The sequence below is a fragment of the Elephas maximus genome, chromosome 10, assembly GCF_024166365.1.
Source record: "Elephas maximus indicus isolate mEleMax1 chromosome 10, mEleMax1 primary haplotype, whole genome shotgun sequence".
Classification (NCBI taxonomy): domain Eukaryota; kingdom Metazoa; phylum Chordata; class Mammalia; order Proboscidea; family Elephantidae; genus Elephas; species Elephas maximus.
In genome coordinates, this window is record NC_064828.1 from 88,585,235 (window position 1) to 88,597,461 (window position 12,227).

General features: G+C 39.7%; 1 protein-coding gene across 9 annotated transcripts in view; it reads left to right on the forward strand.

The window, feature by feature from the left end:
- The window catches only part of TTLL5 (tubulin tyrosine ligase like 5), a 333,039-nt gene that overhangs the window by 226,054 nt on the left and 94,758 nt on the right, over positions 1–12,227 (forward strand). For 8 of the 9 annotated variants that reach the window (XM_049898665.1, XM_049898667.1, XM_049898666.1 and 5 more), the window contains one exon: positions 11,573–11,768. In XM_049898665.1, coding sequence (XP_049754622.1) covers positions 11,573–11,768 — 196 coding nt within the window. Of the gene's footprint in view, positions 1–11,572; positions 11,769–12,227 lie in introns of those variants that run through there. The other variant, XM_049898669.1, reaches the window with a different exon arrangement.

Consider the following 12,227-nt stretch of genomic DNA (forward strand, 5'->3'; position numbering starts at 1 on the left):
ATTTACCATCGTTCATGTCCCTCAGGCTGCATTCCTTTCACTTCTTCAAACCGTCATGCCTGGTATTTGATCCTTCAGGGACTAATACGATTTTCATCACTCTCATTATCAAATAGGCCAGTTCCCCTTGCCTCTCTGCCTAGCACTGTTCCTCCTAGGTTTTCAGTCTATATTCAAATGCCACCTCTTCCAAAGTCCTGCCAATTCCCAATTTCCCACCTCCTCATTTTCCCTAGGGTCTCACCTACTAAACAAATGTACACCCTCCAGATTGTGAATTCTCTGAAGGCAGGAGCTGTGTGTTACTCTTCTTGGTGGTCCCCAACCACCTAGAAACAAACGGTGCCTTATATGGAACAGTGCCCAATAAATGTGGTTTGAATTGCACTGAAATGAAATAACTACTTATGCATAGCTCTTCACATATGGTCCCAGTGTTGTAAAGTACATGAAGATAAAAAGAAGTTAAATCGAAAAACCAAACCCACTGCTATTGAGTCGATCCCAACTCATAGCGACCCTATAGGACAGAGTAGAACTGCCCCATAGAGTTTCCAAGGAGCACCTGGTGGATTTGAACTGCAGACCTTTTGGTTAGCAGACATACTTTTCAGCCACGGCACCACCAGGGTTTCCAACATATACACAGAACAGACGATAATAATAATTAGGTTTTTAGTAGAAGACTTTTGGGTAGTAGAAGATAAAATGCTGTAACTTTCTATTTGCTTGTCATGTTATTTAGGTATAATTTACATACAATAAATTGTATATATCTTAAGTATTCAATTTGATGAGTTTTGATAATTTTTTTACCCATGGAATCACCACTCAGTGCAAGGTATAGAACATTTCCATCACACTCCAAAATTCTTTTTTATCCCTTCCCAGTAAATGCTGTCCCTCCCCCCAGTAATCACTATTTTGACTTCTTTCCTCATAGATTAATTTTTCTTCTTTTATTATTACTGTAAAATATGAATCATAGATTAGTTTTTACTATTCTTGGATGTCATATAAATGGACTTATACAGTAATCATTCTTTTGTGTCTGGCTCTTTTCATTCAACACAGTATTTTTGAGATTGATCTATGTCATCGCTCCTGTCAGTAGTTCCTTTCTATTTATTACTGAGTAGTATCCCATTGCATGAATATACTGCAATTTGCCCGTTTTCCTACTGATGGACATTAGGATTGGTTCCAAATTTTTACTACTATGAATGCGACTTCAGTGAAAATTCTTCTACAACATTTTTTGTGGTCCTGTGTTTTCATTTCCTTTAAGTAAATACCTAGGAGTGGAATTGTCGGGGCATGTAAGTGTACGTTTAACTTTATAAGAAATTGTCGAGTAATTTTCTGAAATTATTTTATCACTTTACACTCTTACTAGCAATATCTGGGAGTTCTAGTTTTCAATATGCTGTCCAACATTTGGTGTTTTCCTGTGTTTAACTTTAGTTATTTGAGTAGATGTAAAATGAAATTTGAATTTCCCTGATGGCTACTGATACTGAGAATTTTTCATATGTTTATTGAATGTTCATTCTGTTCTGTCATAAAGTGTCCAAATCTTTTGCACATTTTTAAATCAGGCTGTCATTTTGTTGTTGAAATCAACAATGAACAATAGAACTCCTTTATATATCATTGATAGGAATCTTTTGTCACATATATGTGTTAAAAATATTTTCCCCCAGGGCATGACTTGGTTATTCATTTTTTTAATGATGTCTTTTGATGAGCAAAAGTGTTTAATTTTAATAAACTCAGTTTATCCATTTTTTTTGTCTTATGACTAGGGCTTTTTGTGTTCTGCCTAAGAAATCTTTGCCTAACACAAGGTTATGAAAATGTTCTCATATTTTCATTAAACAGCTTTATTGTACTAGCTTTAGGTTTAGGGGGCTGTGTTCAGTGGTGTAGGGAGTGAAGTAATGAAAATTTTTGTTTTTATCTTTAATTTTCAGCAGCTAGACTCTAATGTACCTGAGTATGGATTTCTTTGTTTTTGTCCTTACTAGGATTTGCTGAGCTACTTGGATCTGTAGGTTAACGTCTATCATCAGCTTTGGAAATTCTAGACCACTGTCTTTAAATACATCTTCTGCTCCATTCCCTCGCCTCACCTTCTGGTTCTACAATTTTTGTTCTTGTGGTTAGTTGCTGTTGAGTAGACTCCAACTCATAGCAACCCTACGTACAACAGAAGGAAACACTGTCCGCTCCTGTGCCATTCTCACAGTTGTTGCTATGTTTGAACCTTCTGGTCACTCCTGATAACATGCCCAAAATACATGACATCAAGTCTCATCATCCTCACTTTTAAGGAGCATTCTGACCGTACCTCTTTCAAGACAGATGTGTTTGTTCTTCCAGCAGTCCACGGTATATTCAGTATTCTTCGTCAGCACCATAATTCAAAGGCATCAGTTCTTGTTCAGTCTTTTTTATTCATTTTCTGGCTTTCACATGCATATGAGGCAATTGAAAACACTCTGGCTTGAAACAGGTACACCTTAGTCCTCAAAGTGATTGCTTTGCTTTTTAACACATCAACAAGAGGCCTTTTGCAGCAAATTTGCCCAGTGCAATACATCCTTTGATTTCTTGACTGCTGCTTCCATAGATGTTGATTATGGATCCAAATAAAATGAAATCCTTGACAGCTTCAATATTTTCTCCATTTATCATTATGTTGCTTATTGGTCCAGTTGTGAGGATTTTTGTTTTCTTTTTGTTGAGGGGTAATCCATACTGAAGGCTGTGATCTTTGATCTTCTTCAATAAGTGCTTCAAGTCCTCTTCATTTTCAGCAAGCAAGGTTGTCTCATCTGCATATTGCAGGTTGTTAATGAGTCTTCCTCCAATCCTGATGCCACTTTCTTCATACAGTCCAGCTTCTTGTATTATTTGCTCAACATACAGATTGAATAAATATAGTGAAAGGCTACAACACTAACACACACCTTTCCTGATTTTAAACCATGCAGTATTCTGTTTGAATGATTGCCTTTTGGTGTATGTACAGGTTCCTCATGAGCACAATTGTTCTGAAATTGCCATTCTTTGTAACATTATCCATAATTTGTTATGGTCCACACAATCAAATGCCTTTGCATAGTCAGTAAAACAGGTAAACATCTTTCTGGTATTCTCTGCTTTCAGCCAAGATCCATCTGACATCACCGATGATATCTCTGGTTCCACATTCTCCTCTGAATCCAGCATGAATTTCTGGCGGTTTCTTGTCGATGTACTGCTGCAACCATTTTTGAATGATCTTCAGCAAAATTTTACTTGTGTGTGATAATAATATTGTTGGATAATTTTTGCATTCTGTTGCATCACCTTTCTTTGGAATGGGCACAAACATGGATCTTTTCCAGTTGGTTGGCCAGATAGCTGTCTTCCAAATTTCTTGACATAGACAAGTGAGCACCTCCAGCACTGCATCCATTTATTGAAGCATCTCAGTTGATATTCCATCAATTCCTGGAGCTTTGTTTTTCACCAGTGCCTTCAGTGCAGCTTGGATTTCTTCCTTCAGTAACATCAGTTCGTGATTGTATGCTGCCTCCAGAAATGGTTGAATGTCAGCCAGTTCTTTTTGGTACAGTGACTCTGTGTGTTCCTTCCATCTTCTTTTGGTGCTTCCTGCATTGTTCAATATTTATAGAGTCCTTCATAATTGTAACTTTTTGGATTTTTTCTTCAGTTTTTTTCAGCTTGAGAAATGCCAAGTGTGTTCTTCCTTTTTGGTTTTCTAACACCAGATCTTTGCACATTTCGTTATAATACTTTACTTTTTTTTGAGCTGCCCTTTGAAATCTTCTGTTCAGCTCTCTTACTTCATCATTTTTTCTGTTTACTTTAGCTCCTCTGCATTCAAGAGTAAGTTTCAGAATCTTTGGACATCCATTTTGATCTTTTCTTTCTTTCTTGTCATTTTAATGAACTTCTACTTCTTCAAGTATGATGTCCTTGATATCATCCCACAGTTTGGCTGGTCTTCAGTCATTAGTGTTCAGTGCATCCAATCTATGCTTAAGGTGGTCTCTGAAGTCAGGTGGGAGGCACTCAAGGTCATACTTTGGCTCTTGTGGACTTCTTTTAATTTTCTTCAGCTTCAGGTTGAACTTGCATATGAGCAATTGATGGTGTGCTCTGTAGTCAGCTCCTGGCCCTGTTCTGACTGATGATATTCAGCTTCACTGTCATCTCTTTCCACAGATGTCACTGATTTGGTTCCTTAGTGTTCCATCCAGTGAAGTCCACCTGGATGGTCATTGTTTATGTTTTTGAAAAAATGTGTTTGCAGTGAATAAGTCATTGGTCTTGCAAAATTTTATCTTGCATCTCTGGTGTTGTTTCTATCACCAAGGCCATGTTTTCTAGCTATCGATCCTCCTTCGTTTCCAACTTTTGCATTCCAATCGCTAGTAATAATCAATGCATCTTGATTGCGTGTTTGATCAATTTCAGACTGCAGAAGTTTGTAAAAATCTTAATTTCTTCATCTTTGGCCTTCGTGGTTGGTATGTAAATTTGAATAATAGTCATAGTCACTGGTCTTCTTTGTATGCGTATGGATATTATCCTATCACTGAGAACATTGTACTTCAGAATAGATCTTGAAATGTTCTTCTTGACGCTATTGCTCTTCTATTTGTCATTCCTGGCATAGCAGACCATGTGATTGTCCAGTTCATGATGGCCAATACCAGTCCATTTCAGCCCACTAATGGCTAGGATATTGATCTTCAAATGTTCCATTCCATTTTTTGACTTCCCAGTTTTCCTAGATTCATTCTTCGTACATTCCACATTCCGATTACTAATGAATGTGTGCAGGTGTTTCGTCTCATTTTGAGTCTTGTCACATCAGTAAATGAACATCCCAAAAGCTTGTCCCCATCCATGTCATTAAGGTTGACTCTACTTTGAGGAGGCAGCTCTTCTCCAGTTGTATTTGAATGCATTTCAACCTGACAGCTCATCTTTTGGCACTATATCAGAGAGTGTTCCACTGCTATTCATTAGGTTTTCACTGGTCAGTTTTTTTTAGAAGTAGATCACTAGGTCCTCCTTCCTAGTCTGTCTTAATCTGTAAGCTCTGCTGAAATCTGTCCACCATGGGTGACCCTTCTGGTATTTGATTTATTGGTGGGATAGCTTCCAGCATCACAGCAACACCCAAGCCATCACAGTATGACAGACTGACAGACGAGTGGTGGACTACAATTTTTTAAAAAATAGGTTAAATTCTCTCCTCTGCTGTGCTCTGTCTTCTGTTAAACACTTTGAATGAGTTCTTCATTTCTGGCCTTATATTATTTTCATTTCTAGGATTCCTGTTTCTTTATTTGTTTTTTAATAGATTTCATCTCTTTGTTGAAATTTGTCATCAGTTTATATGTGTTGCCCACCTTTTACAGTAGACTCTTTTATGTATTTATCATAGTTATTTTGAAGTTCATGCTTGGTAAGTCCAACATCTGTGCCATCTTTCAATGTCCTTCTATTGACTATTTTCTCTCATGGGTTACAATTTCTTTATTCTGCTTTTGTTTTGTAATTATTGATTGTATGCTGGACATTTTATGTAAAATCAAAGACTTAAGTAAATGATATTTACCCGCCAAAAGGATTTGCCTGTTCTTCTGTCAGGCAACTGGGTAGTGCAAACAGTTAACACATTCAGCTACTCACAGAAAGGTTGGAGGTTCGAGTCCAACAAGAGGTGCCTCAGAAGAAAGCTCTGTATATCTACTTCTGAGAAACCAGCTATTAAAAACCCTATGAAGCAGAGAACCCCTGAGGGAGCAGGAGATCAGTGGGATGCAGACCCCAAATTCTCATAAAAAGACCAGACTTAATGGTCTGACTGAGACTAGAGGAATCCCAGCGGTCATGGTCCCCAAACCTTCTGTTGGCCCAGGACAGGAACCATTCCCGAAGACAACTCATCAGACATGGAAGGGACTGGACAATGGGTTGGAGAGAGAAGGTGATGAAGAGTGAGCTACTTGTATCAGATGGACACTTGAGACTGTGTTGTCATCTCCTGTCTGGAGGGGAGATGGGAGGGTAGAGAGGGTTAGAAACTGGCAAAATTGTCACGAAAGGAGAGACTGGAAGGGCAGACTCATTAGGGGGAGAGTAAGTGGGAGTGTGGAGTAAGGTGTATATAAGCTTATATGTGACAGACTGACTTGTAAACGTTCACTTAAAGCTCAATAAAAATTATTAAAAAAAAAAAAAAAACCCTGTGAAGCACAGTTCTACTCTGACACACATGGAGCCACCATGAGCTGAGGTGAACTCAGTGTCAATGGTTTTGGTTCTCTCAGGCCGCTACTATGTATGTTTTTGAGGTGATAGGTTTGAGCCAATCTGAGTTGGGTCTGGACTTTGCTGCAGCTTTAATTGGATCCAGTTCATCACTGGCTTTTAATATTTTGAGGGCAGTATTGGGACTACCAGTAAGATTCTAGAGATCCTTTTATGCTTTACAGCCATGTGTCCAGCTTTCTGAACTGTGGGAGATCCCTACTTTTCATCCTGGATATTAGCTCTATGGGCAGCTGGGGAGTTCTCTTTTCTTTTCAATCTTGCTCCCAGCTTTTTGTGCTTTGGGAAATCTGACATGCTGCTCTGCCCCAGCCTTTGGAGGGCAGCTGCAATGCACTCAGTGAAGGCATGAAGTACATCACAGGGGAAGTTCAATCATCAGTTGTCCTCTCTCACCAGCCTGTGTGCCAGTGCTTTCACTTATTAACTCCTTAATCCTTACAACAACCCTTTGAAATAGGTATTCACATCCCCATTTTAAAAAGCAGAGGAAATCTAAGAAACTACAGCCTCTGCTGTCCTGGAGTAGCTCTACTTTCCCTGAAGTACCGTGGAAGTGGATGGCTAGTCTTCCTTGTAAAGGAGTAGTAAGGCTCTTCCCTAGAAAGCACTTCCTTCATGATCTTAATAGTGTTTCTTATCAGGCACACCATTGGCATTTCAAGCAGCACACATTTTCCTAGTGCAGGAATGTTCCTTGTATTTCTAGACATTTAGCATCCTTCAGTGCCACATACTAAATGTCAGTAATACCCTCTACTCCCAGTATTGTGACAATTGGAAGCACACCCACACATTTCCAAATACTCCCAAGAGGGGCAGGGCATCCATGTTTAGAACCCCGGTAGGTGGTAGCTTATGTTTTCCTTGGATTGGGTGGAGGAGGCTGGAGAAATGGGCTATAGAATCCTACTCCATGCATAGCCCATCACATCACTCTGCCTCGTCCCTACCCTACGCTGTGACATCACATCATTCTCTTGATGCCGACAGCATATCTTTACAGAGAGTGCAACAGCCTGCTGAGAAGATTTTGCTTTTTTAAAGACCAATGTATTTTGCAGATTCCAAGTTCCTTAAAACCAATATCCACTTGAAAGAACAGATGCTAAGCCAGAGGGAAACATATTGCCCTTCAGTGTGTATTGTCTGGAGGTTGAGAGGTGTGTACAAGAAGGGCAGTTACGGAGAGAAATATTTAGTTGTGTGGTGCCATCATGTACCATAGAAAAGAAGGTATGTTCTAAATGGATAGGCTGTAAGAGAATGTGGTATTCAGATAAATTTGCCATATTGTTGCATATTAGCTACACACGCAGTGTCTTAGGCTGGGTTCTCTAGTGAAGCAAAACCAGTAAAGCATATTAACATTCATAGAGATTTATATCAAAGAAATGGCTCATTTGATTGTAGAGGCTGGAAAGTCTCAAATCTGTGGATCAGCATAGAGGCTTCTTTCAAGTCACGTAGCTGCAGGGGCTGGTGAACCCAAGATTGGCAGGTCGGAGAGCAGGGCTCCTGCTCTCAGGCTGTGAAGATCAACGGATCCCAAGATCTGCAGATAAGCTGATAGCTTAAGTCCCAAGATCTGGAGGTCAGACGAACAGGAGACAGCTGCAGGATCCAGAGTGAGCAAAACAGCCAGAACTTCTGCTTATATTCAGATGCAGGCCACACCCCCAAGGAAACTCCCTTTCAACTGATTGGCTGTTCACAGCAGATTGAATCATGGGAGTGATCACATATAAACACTGAAAATCATGGCCCAGCCAAGCTGACGCACAATCTCAACCATCACGTGCAGTAAAGGCAAAATACAGCAAAGGTCACTTTGAATCAAATGTTGAACATTCTGAGCATTCCACTAGCTAACTCTCTTGGCTCTGTATGGTCTACTCTAGAAATAAACCTGTTAGAAGTTATTTACGGGGAATATGTACAAATATTATATTTTGGTATTTAACAAAGAATAATATAAAAACAGTAAGTAAATTTTAGAGAGAATGATTGGATATTAGAATTTTGGAGGGGATAGAAAATGTATTACTAGTAAAACAGAATGAATTGAGGTTCAAAAAAAATGGGATGAAATTTTGGTTAGAAATGGAAACTATTTGCTGCCATTGGATAGAATATTTAAACTTGGGCACTAGAAATCAGGGAAAACCCAAGCTGTAGTCTATAGGGCTTCCTCTGTATCAGCCAGTGTAGCATTTGCATACTACAAACCCCAAAAGCTTGTGCTTTCCTGGTAAGACACTGTGGCCTGAGTAGCACCCACTGTGTTACTCGGCAAGCAGGCTTCTCCTGGCATTCATCACATTGTCTTACACAGCTGAGCACTCTCTGCTCCCACCAGTGATGCACTGTAAAAGTTCCCGCTTCTTTGCTAAAAGCCTATACTTGCTTGAGAAACTTCCTTCTGTGATTTAGAGACTGGGCTTATATTACTGATGAGATTAAAAACAGCCTTGATAAAAGGTTATGATGTTCCAGTCTGTTTAATATGTGTGCAGTTGGAAGAACAAATCTTCTCTCATCCAGAGTCTGTATTTGTTCTTCTCTTGCCCACTGTCCTACCTCTTATACATTCACAGACCCGTTTCATGTACACGCACCTAAGAAACTGTCTATGATCATCCCGATATAAGGGGGCATAATTACAGACCCCAGTTTCTGACATGCAATAGAAGGTGTTAAAGTAAATGCCTCCTAGGAATATTTGTTTTTAAAGCAGCTTTTAGAAAATAAAACCAATCCAGCTAGCCAGGAAGGGAATTCTGATATGAACTTTATGGTTATATAAGTCCTCTAATAGCTGATCACTGAGTCTAGATTGCCACTGGTGGCTAGAAACTTCTCCCATAACCAGCAAGCCAAGAGTGGGTGCAGAATTAGAGTTGATACATTTTGTTGTTGTTGTTGTTTGACCTTTGGCACAGTTATCTTAAAAATATTTAATAGTTTCATTCCAGATTCAAAGCAGTACCTGCCCTAGTGGGTATGGAAATCTCAAGGTTGTTCACCCAGGCAGTTCCTGCTTTTTCATTTGTTCATCGAAATCAGCCACTCCTGCCTTGAACTTTCTCTTTATTTATACCTGGATACCTTTCTCTGTCGTCCTCCTCCCGCTCACAGCTCACTCAATTCTTTTAGCTATTCAGTGGGTTTCTTGCATGTTATCTTCAGGAGGCTGCCTTCTTCCCTCCCTCACTAATGAGAAAAGAGGTAACAGGTTCCTCTGGCTCCTTCTTCCCTAACCATGTAACTTCTGTTTTATTCCCACTAGTCACTTCACTTTGTGAATAATGTTAACGTTTTATTAATATACTTAGGTACTTAATCATATTCCATCAGTGGTTGCCACATTCTCCATACCTCAGGAAGCCCCTTGAGAAAGATCATATCTTTTTAACAGAATGCACATTGAAGCATTTCAAGAGGAATCACTGAAGATCAAATGTCACACTCAAAAGAATTCATAAATAAGCTCTGAGCTTTTTGGTACTATTCTCCAAGAAGATTAAGCCAAAAAAGCCCAGTGCCGTCGAGTCGATTCCAACTCATAGCGACCCTATAGGACAGAGTAGAACTGCCCCATAGAGTTTCCAAGGAGCGCCTGGCAGATTGGAACTGCCGACACTTTGGTTAGCAGCCGTAGCACTTAACCACTATGCCAAAGTATATAATTGTGCAGCTGAGCTGTGGAAGTCAAACCATGGGGCTAGATGAGCAAGGGTTGTGACATATCAAAGGTAAGATTATATGAGTAGAAAATCTTTTATCCATGGACTTCTGACTGCATTTCACAGACTTCCGTTCAACTAGATGTTTGGAAATCTCTTCGTCTGAGAGAGGTAGGGAAAGCAAAGCAGTGACCTGAAATGACCAAGCTGTGAGGGTGGTCACAGGCAAGAAGGGCGCATGGACTTCTTGACTGGGCACACATTCCACTTCACTCCCTCCCACGGTGCTCTGTTGGAGTCATCAGGACTCAGGCTATAAATAACCACATGGCCTGTGGGTGAGGACTCAGGAAGGTCTACAGAATCTCAGCCCAGGGCTGCTGCCTCTCTGCCATTGGAATGACCAGTCACTCCAAAAGGAATTTACAAAGGAGAGAATAGCCCAATGACTTAAATCACTATGACTGTTTCTCTTAAATTAGGCACTATTTCATTGGTTTAAGTCCCGTGGATGAGGGCTTGGGGTGAGGGTATTCACTAGGAGATTCTTCATAAAGTTTCTTCTGTATATAATTTTCTGGTGACTGCACCTCAAAAAAAATAATAAAATAAAATAATACACCGCAGTTAAAGTCCGGAGAAGAATAACCAAAAGTGTTAAGGAGATGGAAGGACTTTCCAAGTAAGACTGTTCTTAAAAAATAAATTAAAAAAAAAAAAGTTACTTTTCTACTGGAAAAAATGAAGTGAGGGGGGCACATAGATCCCTGAAGTTATGAAGAATTCAACTCAGATGTACACAGACATGGTTACCAGAATCTAGAATTTAAGAACTTGGGCTGGGAAGATAGTCAAGGAATTTAACAAATGCATAGAATAGGTACTGACCAGTCAAAAAGGCCACTGGCCCTTCACCTTCCTCTTGTGTATGACTGCATGTCAGCCTGATTCAGGACCCTGTTGAGGTAAATTAAGCATAATGAAAGGAGATATCTTCTCACACCAGTTACATTATCCCATGATGGGGACATAAGCTCAAATAAAATAGCTTCTAAAAAAGATTTAGATACTTCACTAATGGGTGATCAAGAAAAAACAAGAATTCTGTATAATTTACCCTTATCCTTTTGAAGTTGATATTAGAGAAGATGATTGTGCCTCTGTTTCAACCTTAAATTAGCCTACTATCCTTCATTTGAAGCGCTTTGGGTTCCTCTTGGATATCCTTGTGTAAATCACAAGGTAGGGTATCTGCTATTTCAATATTTAACATTCAGCAAATATTTATTGTGTACTGACCATGTGCCAGGCCTTATGGTAAGTGCTAGGAATAGAGTAGAGAGCAAAGCAGACCCTGTCCTTGTCTTTGAGGAGCTTACAATTTAGTAGAGGAGTCATAATTTTTCATGCAAATAGATTCATAATTCCAAACTGTGTTTAGTTCTATAAAGGAAAAAGACCTGAGATACTTGTTTCCTTTAGATTGTCCATACGACCACTCTAAGCAATCTGGTTTCTTTTCTCTTCAGGAGCCTCCAGACAGATGGCTTTGCCTGGGAGGGAGAGGTAGAGAACAATGCGTATAGCAAGGCAACAGGGGTGATCCCCCAGCACAAATATCACCCCACCGCTGGCAGCTACCAACTCCATTTTGCCCTGCAGCAACTTGAACAACAAAAACTTCAATCCCGGCAGCTTCTGGACCAGAGTCGAGCCCGGCACCAGGTAATTCAAGATATCATCCTTCTTTTGGTGGGGGGGAAAAAAAATTAAGGTCAATGGGAAACATAGAAATAGCTTTGTTTTTCTAATGTTACCATCGCAATGCCGGCTGGGATGATTCATGGAGAGTCTATTCTCAGGAGACAACTATACTGGTGACATAGCAATGGCTCTGCTAGAAGGCGATGCTGAACCAGTGCTTGACGTTCTGTCTTTCATTTGAATGTTCCTGTACGAAATTCTCTTCTATTATAGTGTTTATCCTTTCTACTGTATGATCTTAATTCAGTAACCTCCCAGCACGTCTAATGCGTAGGTACCTAAAAGTTAGCATTTTAAACATCTTTATTTCTAAATGCATTACTTCCTTGCCTTTATAGACTTGGTACACATAAAAAAAAAACATATGCACATATTAATTCTTTGTGGCATATAAAGATTTGCAGGAAACTTCTTGGAAGA